This window comes from Kogia breviceps, chromosome 8 (assembly GCF_026419965.1).
Source record: "Kogia breviceps isolate mKogBre1 chromosome 8, mKogBre1 haplotype 1, whole genome shotgun sequence".
Lineage (NCBI taxonomy): Eukaryota > Metazoa > Chordata > Mammalia > Artiodactyla > Physeteridae > Kogia > Kogia breviceps.
Genome location: NC_081317.1, coordinates 7736211 through 7750463, shown reverse-complemented (window position 1 = coordinate 7750463; position 14253 = coordinate 7736211). Strand labels below are relative to the sequence as shown.

The 14253-nt window shown below is 58.4% G+C and overlaps 1 protein-coding gene across 2 annotated transcripts; it reads right to left on the bottom strand.

Moving 5' to 3' along the window:
* Positions 1-3375: 3375 nt before the first annotated feature.
* Positions 3376-13165, bottom strand: ST6GALNAC4 (ST6 N-acetylgalactosaminide alpha-2,6-sialyltransferase 4). 2 transcript variants are annotated; one of them, XM_059072673.2, is made up of 6 exons: positions 12971-13132; positions 12460-12546; positions 10720-10905; positions 7169-7581; positions 5003-5110; positions 3376-4104 (listed from the first exon to the last, which is right to left on the bottom strand). In XM_059072673.2, exons 2-6 carry the CDS (start codon positions 12469-12471, stop codon positions 3915-3917), a joined length of 909 nt encoding a protein of 302 aa, XP_058928656.1. In that variant the 5' UTR covers positions 12472-12546; positions 12971-13132; the 3' UTR covers positions 3376-3914. The 2 variants fall into 2 exon arrangements, with proteins under 2 accessions (XP_058928656.1, XP_058928657.1); XM_059072674.2 differs by lacking the exon at positions 12460-12546 and having other exon boundaries at positions 12971-13165.
* Between the last annotated feature and the right edge of the window lie 1088 nt (positions 13166-14253).

Below are 14253 nucleotides of genomic sequence, written 5' to 3'. Positions count from 1 at the left end.
CCTGAGCCTCAGCCCCGTCCTCACCCCAGCCCTGCCCGGCGCCTGAGCCACCCTGCCGGTCACAGGACAGGAAACCACGGAGCAGGAGGCCCTGGCAGTCAGGCAGGACACCTGATGAACGGGACGGCTGGGAGGAGGACGGGAGCCTCTTGCTTGAGGTCACAGGCAGGTTAGAGGCGAGGGGTGGAGGCACCCAATCCACCCCTCGCCCTTCTCCCAGCTCCAGGCCAATGACCTAGACTCCGGAAATAAAAGGGTGCCGCAGCCCAGCTCCTGGACCAAATCCGGACCTGGAGCTCCCCCGTCAGGCCTGTCATGTCTCTGGGGCCAGGCCTGCTCCAGGAGGCTCTGCTCTAGGGCTAGCTTCCCTTTCCTGGGCCCTAAGAACAATAACAACCATTTCCATAATATTAACAAGGGGACTTCCCTGGCGGTCCAGTGGTTAAGACTCTGCACTTCCACCGCGGGGGGCACAGGTTTGATCCCTGGTCGGGGAACTAAGATCCTCCATGCCTCACGGCACGGCCAAAATAATAATAATAATAATAATAACAATAACAGTAACAAGGATACGAAAACCCACACAGCTCCGTGTGTGTCGGGTGCTTTCTCCTGTGCTAATAAGCACTTTGCAAACACACCTCGCTGAATCCTTAAAATAACCTATGGGCACTGCTGTTACTCCCACTTTCCAGAGGGAGAAAGTGACGCACAGAGAGTACAGAGGTGTCCGAGCTGGGATTCCGGCAGACCTGTCTGCTGAATAAGCACAAGCCTTCCTGCCCCCTGGAAGCCCCAGGCCTGCCTCACACGCATGCCAGGGCCTTCATGGACGGCAGGTTGCGGCCAATCCTGGCACTGCTCCCCGGCCCTGCCTGCAGCTAAGCAGCCGGTCCCCTGCCCCGGAGCTGCTCCCGCATGGTCTGATGGAGGTGGCCTACGCTTCAGGCCTTCCTGCCCCAGGATGGGGGTCCAGGGTGTGACTCTCCCCTTCTCACCCCTTAGCAATCTTTGCACTGTTAGGATTCTTACCTTCCATGGGATACTGGAAAAAGCCCTCAGAGGCCTCTGGGCAGTGGGTCTGGAACCAGGAGGTACCTGGTTCTTCTCAGACAGAGGCTGGAGTGGTCAGGCCGGCCCAGCTGATGCTGGACATGGGTGCCCACCAGTACCCAGGAGAACCAAGACTCCTGTCCTCTCCTGGCTAGATGAGGTTTGAATGTGAGTTCCTGACCTGGGCCGAAGCTCCTTCTGAGGAGAGGCTCCTTAAGATGCCTCCAGGCTATGAGACTCGCCCAGCTTCCCCTCTGTCCTCAGCAGGAAGTAGGGGGCATCCCCAGCAGGCCTGCTGAGGAGACAAAGGAGCCTGGATGTGACAGGAAAACAGAGGCCCAACAAGGGGCACGCCAAGGGTGCCCCCCCCAACCCTGACACACTCCTCAGGGCTGGGGAGGAGGCTCCCATCCCCCAGCTCACCTCCCGGAAGCTGTAGGAACTGCAGTTGCAGAGAAGGGGGTCCAGAGAGCTGTCGGCAGGCCCAGATCCAGTCACCAGCCATCTTCACCTGCCTGGAGGGAGTAGCTGGTGGATCGTCCCTGCCGGGTCACCACCCCAGAAACACAACATTTGGACCAACGCAGCAATAAACATCCCACCCACCCGAGGGCAGGGCCAAGACAGAGGTGCCTCTGTGCACTGGGCCCCAAGGGCTGGGCCAGCATCTCCCAGGCAATGGAACAGGAGGAGGAGGCAACGTGCTGGGAGGGGGTGGAGTTCGGAGTCCTAGCAAACCAGGCGGACCCTGGGCCTCGCAGACCGAGGGTGAGGCAGTGAGCAGACACAGCTGATGAGAGTGGGAAGTCTTCCGGGCCAACTACCACCACCGAGGAGGGCAGGGCTGGGTGAGCACGGGGGACCCCATTGAAAATGATGGCTCCCCCTGGGGACAGGCACTTTACGGATGCCATCTCTCCCAGTTCGTACCATCCCATGAGGTAGGGACTACTTTAGTACCTTTTACACACGAGGGAGGCACTAACCTGCCAGGGTCCCGCAGCAGGAAGTAGAGCCAGAACGAGGCCAGGTCTGACTCCAGAGCCCTCCCTCTCTGGGCCCGGAAGTTCCCCCACCAACCCTCTACCTGCCAGGTTACATTCCTCCCTTACCTCTGCCCAACACCTACTCACAAACACTCGCCGGCTGCCGGGCCGTGGCTCAGCTGCCAGCCTGCTGCCTCCCACGGCTGTGCTCCCTGCCCTCCCCCCAGCCCAGGGCTCTCCTCCCACGCCCGCAGAGGCTTCTGGGCACACCTGGCACCCGGTAGGGGGAGGCAGGGCACAAAAGACAGGTGGGCCAGGTGCCAGCTCTCCAGTCTCTCCTGAGAAGGCCGGGGGTGGGAGAGGGGCTGTCATGGGTCACCCAGGCTCCCTGGCACAGACGGCTACATGACTTGTGAGGTCTAGTGCAAAATGAAAAGGCGCAGCCCCTCGTTAAAAGAAAAAAGAAGAAGAAGAATTTCAAGTGGCAACAGCAGAACACTGAGCTAAGCGTGGTGCCCAGGGGCAGTTTCTGCACAGGTCACCAGCCGAGCGGCCAAGCCCCGGAGCTGGAAGCTAGAACCCTAGGGCTCCATCCCAGCTGACAGCCTGGGGTCCCGGCCCTCCATTAGTCTCCTGGTCTCCAGAAGAGGGAGGGAGGGAGGGAGGGAGGGAGGAAGTTCGGAGGGAAGAAGGGAGGAGGGGGGTGAAGCCTCCGTGGGCTTTTTCCAGCCCCCCGGTGCAGGGCCCAGACACCCAGGCGCAGCTCTCAGGCCTTGGATTGCAACCTGCCTCAGCCAAGCAGCTTCATCTCAGCTGCAAAATGGGCTGTAACTCTGACCCACCCCGGCGTGGCTCTACACCCTTGGCACCTGTTCACTGGTGGATGTGCTTTTCTCCTTCACGGGTGACCAAACTGAGACTCAGAGAAGGAAAGCCCCAAGCCTGCCCTTGTCCTTCCCTCCCCACAGTGTAACCAACCCCAGAGTTAACTGGGAAGTTAACTGGCAAAGCCAGTGGAAGTTGACCCTGGACCAGGAAGGCAACATGATGTGGAAGAATTTCCTCCCACCCTGACTCTCCTCCCACTGGGTACAGGGTGGGGATCCCATAGAAGCCCCTGAGCTGGGTGTTCCCTGGGTCAAGTGCAGTCGTGGGGTCAGACTCCCTGACCTGGTGGGGAAGTGGGTAGGTTCCTGGGGAAGAAACATGCAGGCAGGTTAAATGGCCAGAAGCCCAGCTGGCTGTAGGTCTGCCCTCAAGACAACAGGTCATCGTGGCGTTGTGGTGGCGAGAGGAGCCCCAGTCCCCACCCCCAGACACGTGACAACAGCCGGGACAGGCTTCCGGAACACATGTTTACCCATACACTCCAGAGGTGGCCCGGGCAGTTACAGTTCAAAGGCCCCTTCGCCCAACAAACCCCAAGCTCTGGGTGGCCCTGACCAGGGCGACCGGCCTGGGAAGCGTGGCACCAAAGGCAGGTGGAGAGGGGGTGCAGAGGGCAAGGGCCAGGGCTGGTGCTCGGTTGAAATTCATGGTGCTGGTGAACGGGGGCGGGGGTGGGGGGTGGGGGGTGGCGCCAGCCCCGGGAGCAAAGGCCACCGCACAGACTCAGAGGTGGGGCGAACCTGACTCAGATTACTCAGGGAGCAGGGGTAGGGAGGAGGGTGCAAAGGTCACCACGGCCCTCCTCTTCTCCGAGTAAGTCTAGAGGCCTGAGTTGGCTCCAAGTGTCCCCAGGGTGGGGCAGGAAGGGATCGTCGGTCCGATCGGCACGTGATAGGAGGCAGGATCCATAAATTAAATGTTTTTGGTGGAGTGTGGTCGGAACCGAGGCCCGGTGAAGGCGCTGCGGCGGCTGGCTGCGCGACGGGGCTACTGGGTCCTCCAGGACGGGTGCGCGAACACGATGGGCCTCTTCTTGGCCCAGCGGGAGAACACGGCCTTCTCAGTGATGAAGCGGTGCGCGCTGCGAGGTGCCCGCTCGTGTGCCAGGTACATTTGACACTCGTCCAGCCGGCCCTTCTCGAAGTAGTGGTAAGGCACCGAGGGGTGGCTCGCCTCCCTGTGGGTGGAGAGCGTGAGGCACCAGAACTCGCCCGCCTCCCGCCAGACCCCGCCACCTACCGGACCCCCGCTCGCCAGGTACTACAGGCCACAGAGCCCCGTGCTCTGTGGTCCCAGGGGAGGCCAGAACAAAGGAGGAACAGGGCCGCCCCTGACGATCCCAAAGGCCAGGGTTCAAGCCCTGGCTCTGCCTCTTGCAAGCTGGCTGACTCTAGGCCAAAGACGGACACACACACCGTGAGCTTCAATAACCCATCTGTAAAAGGGGGATGGTGATTACCTACCTTCTCGGCTGAAGCCACAGGTCCAAACATGCAAAGCGCTTGGTGCTGGGCTCTTGGTGACGGAGCCCTCATTCCCTGCCGCATGGAGCGGCCGGCCCTGAACACCCACCTACTCACTGGCTGTCTAGCCAGGTGCCACGGCAGAGGGCACACGGGCTACTACCATCTCACCCACGCGCTCAGCAAAGAAGTTCCAAAAAGAACAGAGGGTGAAGACGTGGGACCCTTTCAGTTCAGTTAGTTATGTTAGTTATGATTATGTTGAGCTATATAATAGCACAAGTCAGAACTCAGGTGTAATAGATCACTGACACCATCAGCCCTGACGTTGTGGTAGGCACTTTGGCAGATTATTCTCTCTCTAAACCTTTCCATAACTTTCTGAGGAACGTGTGATTATTTTCTGTCTCGGACATGAGAAAATAGCGGCTCTGGGAGGTGGCGGCCAGGCCCAAAAGCCTCACAGGCAGAGCGGAGGCTGGTAAGCCTGTCCCAGAGGCCGGGCTCCTTTGCACCCTGTGCCTCGGTCACCCATCGGGAAGCCCACGCACCCTCCAGCATGGACAGGGCCCACGCATGGTGCCCTCCCTCCCGGCGCCTGGCTGGCCTGACCTGCAGTAGCTGTCGCTGACCATTCCATAGACCACGATCTCCTCACACAGCTCCAGGGCGAGAATCATGGTGAACCAGCCGGTGCTGAGAAAGGAGCCCGACTGCCTCCTGGCAGAGGGAGGGAAGCAGTCAGCCAGCCGTGCCCCCCACCTCAACTGGGAGCAAGGTGGCCCCAGCCTCAGCTCTCTCAAGGCACAGCACTGGTTCCCCTCCCAGCCGAGGGCCTCTCACCTTGACGCCCACAGTGGGGCTCTGGGGGTGCCTGAGGATGGGGCAGCCCCAGCCCAAGGCCAGCAGTGGGCAACAGGTGGGGGTGGGGTGCCAAGCCGGGTCCGTTCAACGCTTCCCAGCCACAGAGGACTCGAGCAAACCACCCCTCTCCCAGCGGTGGAGAGGCAGCCCTGATCACACCCTGTCCACAGCTACGGGACCAAGCTTGGGGAGATAGCAGGAGGCAGAAGAGCACGCTCGTTGAAAGTGGGGAAGACGGTCCTCTGGAGTCAAACGGTCTTCCATTTGAACCTGCTCTGCGGCATCAGGTTTGCTCGTGAACTTCTCTGAGCCTCAGTGACCCATCCGTGAAATGGGGATAATTATGCGTGGTTATGGAGAGGGAACGCTGTCAGCCTAGCTCCTCCCCCAGGCCCCAACACCCAGCTCAGAGCAAGGAACTGTGTGGCCACCCCAGGCCTCGACTCTCTCAAAGCACCAGCACTGGTCACTCTCCCAGCCAAGGGCCACTCACCTCCACCTCTACCGAGGGGGTGTGGGGTGATTCAGTCATTCAAACTGAACACCTCCCAAGCCCTTTGCGGGCCTGAACCGGCCCCGCCCATGGCTAACATTCTCGAGGGAGGGGGCAGCTGGGAGAGAACTGCTGGGAAGACGAAGAAACAAAACAATGGGATGAAGGATGTCAGGTGGCAGATGCTCCCGCATTTGGGGTCAACACGACACTCCATCCACATCTGGAAGCAAAGGGTCGTTCGTGGGAGGACCTGGGGGAAGGAAGGGCACGTGCGCGGGCCTGCAGGTGAGAGCAGCGTGGATGTCTGAGGAGTCCCAGACGGCCAGGGTGGCTGGAACAGGGTAAGCGAAGGAGGACGAGATCACAGAAGCAGGCAGGGCCCAGATCATGCGGGGATCACAGGCCAGGGGAGGGAGGAGCTGGGAGTCTGGACTTTACTCTCCCCGTGATACGAAGCTGCTGCAGGGTTGAGGGCAGGTGACTGACGGGGTGAATTCCCTGGGGCAGTCGGAGCTCAGACTGCAGGGGGTGCTGAGAGAGCAGGGGGGATGGTGGCTTAGGTCAAGGTGGGGATGGTGGCTTAGGTCAAGGTGGCACCCGTGCGCAGGGGAGGAGATTAGAGAGCCCATTGTACGCGGCGGTTGATGAAACGAGGGGAGTCAAGGGCGAAGCCCAAGTGTTTGTCTGAAAAACTGGAGGCTGGCGGCTGTATTTTTTCTGAGCTGGGGAGGTGGCAGGGAGGAGCCCATGCGTGGAGGAGGGGGCCACAGGAGTCGGAGCGCTCTTTTAGGGATCTTGAGGGCAGCGCCTGGTGCATGAAAAGGGCTGTCAGAACTGTCACTGTTGCTTTCCTTATCAGGAAGGGACGTCAGAGACCAGTTCAGGTCTCAGAGCATCCCCTCCAGAGAGAAGAGCTCCCCGATGCGGGCCCACACCAGTCACCCCGCAACGCGTGCTGGCGAGGCCGAACGCCCCTCACCACCATTTGGAATTCTTCATCTATAAGATAACTCGATGTGGGCTTCCCTGGTGGTTCAGTGGTTGAGAATCCGCCTGCCGATGCAGGGGACACGGGTTCGTGCCCCGGTCCGGGAAGATCCCACATGCCGCAGAGCGGCTGGGCCCGTGAGCCATGGCCGCTAAGCCTGTGCATCCGGAGCCTGTGCTCCGCAACGGGAGAGGCCACAATAGTGAGAGGCCTGCGTACCACAAAAAAAAAAAAAAAAAAAAAAAAAGATAACTCGATGAATGAATGACAGCCCTCTGATTCCCAGCCCCCATCAGAGGGCAGGACCACGTCCGCCTGTACTGCTGAGCCCCAGCGCCTGGCAGAGCAGACCCTCGATGGACCAGAGGCTGCTGGAGAAGGCAGGTCCCCAGCCACCAGGGAGACCCCAGCAGGCAGGCCCCTGGCTTACCGGTTCTTGCCTGTCTCGTCCTGGAAGACCTGGTCGCAGTAGGCCATCATGCGCTCAGTGAAGGTGTACACCTGCAGGCCCGGGTACGTCCTGGTGAGCTGCAGCAGCACGCGGTACGTGCGGCCGCCCAGCGCCCGGTCCATGTGTCTCCCCTGGCCCCACACCACGTAGACGGTGTCGTGGGCCTGCTGGAAGTAGTGCGAGTAGTTCCGCAGCAGCAGAGGCACGCTCGTGTGGGAGACGACCCGCAGGGTGCTGCGCCGGCCCACGTCCGCCTCGAAGCCCACGGTGGGCGCCTGGTTCATGCGCAGCACACACTCAGCACCGTCAATCTTGGCGCCCAGGCCCGAGCCCAGCATCTGGCCCGAGCTGGACACCACGGCACAGCTGCGGCACGGCTCTCGGACCAGCGGCTGCAGGGGGAGGTAGAGAGAAAGAAAGTCCTGGGGGACTTCCCTGGTGGCTCAGTGGTGAAGAATCCGCCTGCCGATGCAGGGGACATGGGTTCGAGCCCCGGTCCGGGAAGATCCCACATGCCGCGGAGCAACTAAGCCCGTGCGCCACAACTACTGAGCCTGCGCTCTAGAGCCCGTGAGCCACAACTACCGAAGCCCACACGCCGAGAGGCCGTGCTCCGCAACAAGAGAAGCCACCGCAATGAGAAGCCCGTGCACCGCAACAAAGAGCAGCCCCCGCTCACTGCAACTAGAGAAAGCCTGCTCGAAGCAACGAAGACCCAACACAGCCAAAAATAAATAAAATAAAATAAATTTATATTAAAAAAAAAGAATGAAAACTAAAGCAATTCTTTAAAAAAAAAAAAAAGAAAGTCCTGGGCACACAGCTTCCACCTGCCTGCTCCTCCACCCAGGAACACCCCCTGACCACACTTGACATCTGTATCAGTAAAGGGATGTAAGTCCCTTTATCAACCCATTTTGCAGATGAGGAAACCGAGGCTGGGCAGCTGGAGTGACCTTCTCAAGGTCAGACCGATGACAAGTGGCAGAGCTAAGAGTCTGTGTTCAGGGAATCTTCGTGCCTCCTCGTCAGCCACATTCCTGACCCTGGTCTCTATTGCTGAGGCCCTAAGAGGCCCTACGCTGCACTTCTTCATTAGGGTTACATAAGCAAATATTTATAAAGCACTCAGAGCGGTGCCTGGCACAGACTGGGTGTCATGTATGTGTTTGTTAGGTAAATATGAACCTCAGCTCTTCAGAATCACTCTTGGGTCACTCCCTCCTCTGCCCCAGTCTCATTGTCCCAGTTTATAAGTAAAAGCAGTCTTTAGTGCCCACAACAACACTGGGAACCTCTGGTTCTGAGCCTCAATCCTGGCTCTGCCCCTTCCTAGCTGTGTGGGCTTAGGCGAGTCACTTTTCCTCTCTGAGCCTCAGTTCCCTCATCTGTAAAATGGGGATGAAAATAGCATCTACTTGACCAGGTTGTAAGGAAGGATTCATTTAAAAATGCCTGGAGAGTGATCAGCACAGACCAAAGGCACAGTAAGGGTCCAACCCTCACCTCATTATCCCCCAAGAGGCGGAAGCTGAGCCAACAAGCCTGCAAACATTCGCTGGGTGTCAGGGGTCAGGGCTCCCAGAAAAGGACTTGCTGCCTACCCCAGGCCTCCATTCCCTCCTGGGGGGAACACAGGTTTATGGAGGCGTGTAAAGGATATGGGAACATTAATTCTAGTCAATAAAAGACACAGTGTTGTAGACCACTCAGGGACATTTTATGTCTGACGTAATGTTGATTTAAGAACTCGTAGCCCCACTTTCCATGCCCCAGTAATAAACAACAAGACTTCCTTATTCTGCCCTCAGTTTGAGCCTGACCTGACAACTGGGGTCTGGTCAGATCCAAGGTCACCATCAGCCCCAGGAGGTGTTCTGCTTGTCCTACACAGGGTCTTTATGACAATTAATACTTAATTTATAAAAATCAGCCCTTTTGACATTCCAAACTTAGATTTTGTGCTCTGTTAACAAACTTGGGGGACTTGCCTGGTGGCGCAGTCGTTATGAATCCACCTGCCAATGCAGAAGACACAGGTTCAATCCCTGGTCTGGGACGATCCCATGTGCCACGGAGCAACTAAGCCCGTGTGCCACAACTACTGAGCCTGCACTCTAGGGCCCGCAAGCCACAACTACAGAGCCCACATGCCGCAACTATTGAAGCAAGCCCGCCCGCCTAGAGCCCATGCTCCACAACAAGAGAAGCCACTGCAATGAGAAGCCAGCGCACCGCAACGAAGAGTAGACCCCACTCGCCGCAACTAGAGAAAGCCTGCGTGCGGCAACAAAGACCCAACACAGCCAAAAATAAATAAAAAACAAACAAACAACAACAACAACAAAATTCAGAGGATCTGGCCACCCTGGGTCCACATCACCATGAGCTCTGAGCATCTGAAATGAACATTGGCCGTGACCATGGAGCTGGGACAGTGTCCACCCAGCCCACCTCGTCATTCGTCCCACCTGGCCAAACCTGTATGGCACTTGAGTTTGTCCCCCCGACCCCAGCTGTTTTTGCCTCTTGATCAAAGATGTACAGAGCACCCGTTCTAAACTCTGTCCATGAATCATCCAGTTGGACCTGCACAGCAACCCTACCGAGGTAGGAACTGTAATGACAGCCTTTTACAGATGAGGCAACTGGGACTCAGAGGGATGAAATAGGTCTCCTCCAAGCCAGGGTCCCTGAGCACGCCTCCCTCTGACCAACACTCAGAGAGCTGTCAAACTCCGAACTGGGAGCTTCCTGCACCGGCTGTCATTGGGGGGGTGCCTTTGAGAAACATACCAGATGGGGCCGCTGAAATCAGGGGGAAGGGGGTAAAGTGCTCCAAACCTCGCCCAGCAGAGCAAGCATGGGGAGGTGTGGGCCGTGGGGCAGGGGCCTCAGCTGCCTTGTCACCCCCAGGCCCCACGGTCCCTGTCTCCCCCAGAGGGAGAGCTCTGGGGCTGATGTGGCTTTTATCTGTGTCATCTGTATCCCCAGCAGCAATCAGCACAAGGCAGGACACATCCAAGGCACCAAATACACACTTGCTGAACAAACGGATTGTGCGTAGACGGGTAAATCTAAAGATGCACGCATCACCGTGATGTGGTGATGTCTGGCTCCCCTCACTGGACTGGGAATTCCAGGTGGCCACCCTGTCTGACTCACCATTTTTTTTTATCCCCAGCACCCAGCTGAGAGCAGCCAGGCAATTATTTGTTGAATTAAAAATTTGGGAATTCCCTGATGGTCCAATGGTTAGAACTCGGCACGTTCACTGCCATGGCCCGCGTTCAATCCCTGGTCGGGGAACTAAGATCCTGCAAGCTGCGCGGTGCAGCCCAAAAAAAGACATTTCCTCTTAGAACTTGAGGCTCAGAGAGGTAAAGTGACAGGTCAGCTTGTGAGCGGGAGCCAAGCCCAGGGTCCAGGCTGGCCTGACACGAGCCCATTTCTCACAACCCCAGAGAGTTGGGGGGCACCCTGGTAGCCTCGGCCGGGCCTGCCCCCCACATGTTGCTCAACTAACTCACCTTGCCATCTGGCACGCTGCTGTAGCCACTGAAGTGCTGGGGCCCTGGCACAGTGGGCCTGGAGTTGATAGAGAGGTGGGGGTCCGGGCAGGAGGCCAGGCAGAAGGGCAGGCAGGCCCAGCAGCACAGCAGGATGTAGACAGCAGAAAAGCCCAAGGAGCACACGGTGATGAGTAGGAGCCGGCCCTGGGGGAGACAGTTGTCATGGGGTGGGAGTGGGGCTCGCTGGGACTCCAAGAAGCTTCTGCAGGGGTGCTGTACCCCAGCCTCATGGGTCCAAACCCCAGCTCAGTAGTTCCCAGAACATCAGCAGAGGCCACAATCTCTGTTACCCAGGCCTTCCTCTGGGCTGCCAGGCTCAGAGCACATGACCCTGAGATAAGCCCTATTATTATTCTTATATTCTAGATGAGGGAACCAACTCAGGGTGAAATGGGTAGCTCAAGGCCACACAGTAAGAAAGTAGCAGGGTGGGGCCTCAAAACCAGAAACCGTGCTCTTAACCAGAAGCTGAGGTGTACTGTGCAGCCTTGGGTATAACTCTCCACCTCTCTGGACCTGCTTCTTCTTTGACATAGATAATGCCCGCAGCATGAAGTTACTGGGAGGACAGTGGCCAAAGCACTACCAGGAAGCGCTGTGCACAGGAGGACAGGAGAGTGACCCATCAGAGGGGCAACCAGCCCCCTTCAGACCCTGGGGTGAGGCTCCCTGCATGCCCATAGCCCATCCCCTCCCCCAGCTGACTCAGTGGCCATCCCCCTAGCTGATGATCGCGATTTGGGTCAGCAGACCAGGTGAGTAAAGGGATGGTAGAAAGGCATGTGAGGGGAGCAAACGAATGGTTTCAATAACTGAAAGCTGCAGCCCAGAGGCTCCCGCCTCCAGAAAACCACGTGTCAAAGGCCATCGGAACCAGGAAGCCCTCCTGGCCCACTGCGGGCAGACTTAATGAGTACCCCCCACCAAGCCTTCCAGGCGGGGTCGCCTAGCGGGGGACACAACCCGGGCCTGCCATTGTGTGCTGGGCCACCTTGGTCACCAGCTGTGTCTCTCTGGTGCTAACTTTCTCCCAGCCTACGCAAGGCACAGGTCCCTCCGCCACCCCTCAGAAACCACTGAGTGGCGGGCTGGGGCTCTGTGAAAACCAGAGGTGAAAAAGCAGCCCCCCTGTTCCCCCAGGCATATCCTGCCAGAGGCCCTTGCTTTTCTGCCCACAAGCCACTTCAGCTTCTAAAAATAAATCTCTGTGTGGCCAGCTGTGCGGAGGAGGGGGTTCAGCCTCTGAGGCCTCAGGCTGTGCCTGGCACCTGGTACCCTGCCCACAAGGGACCCAGAGACCTCGATTCAGGCAGCCGTGGCTGACTTCCCACAACTTCTCACCAGGGTTTCCTGAATAAAATCAGGAGCAGCTAAACTGAACTTTCACAACATATCCCACTCCCAGGTAGACAGATGCTTCACCTGGGTGACCTTAGATGCTCACAGGAGGTAGTACTATTATCTCCATTCTACAAGGAAGAGGGGCAAGGCCCTGAAACCAGAGATGGAATGCCACTTGCCTGGGGCCACACAGCCTGCCAGATCAGGGCTGGCCCTTGAGGCCAGTCTGGCCTTCTCAGCTCAGGAGCAGTGGAGTCGGAAGTGACAGTCAGCCCTGGGGTGGGAGAGGCTACTGAGGCTGCTATGCCAGAAGCCACCTCCAAGTCCCCTGTGAGCCTTCCTCCTTCCGCCACTTACCGGAGCCTTCATGCTGTCACTGCCGCTCAGCAGCCGGGTGGCTGCTGCCTCCAGGGACCAGGCTGGGAAGGGATGGGAGCCGGGGACCTGCCAAGACCCAGACACTCAGAGCTGGGTCCCAGGCCTCTGAGGAAACTGCCCAGGGAAACTGAGGCAGGGGAGGGTACAGGCCGGGGTCAGGGCAGATGGCTTCTGGGAATCAAGCGCCTTAAAGTCCCCAAACACGGGGAAGCACTGTCCCCATCCTAAAGGAGCTGGAATCAGCGACCCTTGGGAAACCTCCAGCCAACCCAGTCCCCATTGCACAGATGGGGAAGGAGAGTCAGACGAGAGGAGCCCTCGGCTCAAGGTCACCCCTCGACTCTGGGTCGGACAGAATCAGGAGCCTGGAGCCTCGACTTCCATCCCATCCCTCCTACCTCACTAACGGAGAGGCCTGGGGCGGGACAGCACGAGGGACTCCCCCCCCACTCCCAGATTCCACCACCCCCTCACCCGGCCGGGCGCTAACCTGGAGGGCAGGTTGGGACGCGCCGGCTGCTCGCGATCCACAGCTCCGAGCTCCATGACCCAAGGGGCCGGACGAGCCGGGCAGGAAGCCGGAGCCCCGGGGCGGAGGCGGCGCCGTCGCCGCAGCTTCAGTAGGCTGGAAATTGAAAGGGCGGTCGCTGCCGGCGACAGGGGCGGGGTTTGCCAGGACGGGGAGGAGACAGGGGCGCTGGGGGCGGGGCTGAACGGCGTTGGCGGCGCTTACGAGCGCGGTTTGCGCGGCGTGAGTGGGAAGTACGCGGCTGGCCGAGGCGGAGAGGCCTCCGGGAGTGGGGGCCGGGCCTCGGCAGCTGGGGGGCGGAGTCTGAGCTCCAGCGTCTCCCCTCTTCTGCACTCCCGCACGTCTCCCAAGCTCCTGCGGGAGGTGGGTTGTGCTGTCCGCCTAGGAAAGGGCTGGAGGGGGTCGGAGCCAATGTGCCATGGCTCCCTTGTCGTCCGGACTGGAGTTTCTCCATTTATGAAGTCGGGCGGCGGGGAGCGGGGAGGGGGGCGATGCGGGACGGTAATTAAACGGGGTTTTAGGCTCTGGCAGCCCCGGGTTTCAAGCTTGGTAGGGTTGCCAGATTTAGCAAGTAAAATACAGGATGCCCACTTATATTGGAGTTTCAGCAACAACCAATGATTATATTAGAAATCTGAAATTCCAGTGTCATTGGGCGTCCTGTATTTTCTCTGGCAACCTTACCTGGACTACCTCGGGTGAGATCACCTGAGCCTCCGTTTTTCTCCTCTGTGGAGTGGGGGTGATGATAGCACCTACCTGATGATAGCATCTCCCAGTGAGATGGTGCAGAGGCGTCTTGTGGCAGAGCCAAGATTCAAACCCTGGGCAAGTCACTGCAGAGCCAGGGCTCTGACCACCTACTTTCATCTCCCAAACACCCCCGTTTTGCTGCAAGATCCAGCGGTAAGACCAGGTTAGAATCACAGGACTGGGGATATACAAAACATAACCATGGGACTTCCCTGGTGGTCCAGTGGTCAAGAATCGGTCTTGCAATGCAGGGGATGCCGGTTCGATCCCTGGTCAGGGAACTGAGATCCCACATGCTGCAGGACAACTAAGCCCGTGCCTCAGCTAATGGGCCTGGGTACTCTAGAGCCCGCGCACCACAACTAAGACTTGATACAGCAAATAAATAAACATAAAAAAAAAAAAAAAACAGAAAAACCCCAAACCATAACCAGTATTCAATTCATGAGTCACTTGGTTTATTGTACACAACACAGGTTAGTGGGGAAAAT

What these genes read in the sequence shown, in the direction of transcription:
- ST6GALNAC4 (XM_059072673.2), bottom strand. An exon ending in GACGAGACAGGCAAGAACCG is followed by an intron (nt 5,111 to 7,168) that starts GTAAGCCAGGGG and finishes TCCCTCTGCCAG; the next exon opens with GAGGCAGTCGGGCTCCTTTC. An exon ending in GTCAGCGACAGCTACTGCAG is followed by an intron (nt 4,105 to 5,002) that starts GTCAGGCCAGCC and finishes CTCCACCCACAG; the next exon opens with GGAGGCGAGCCACCCCTCGG.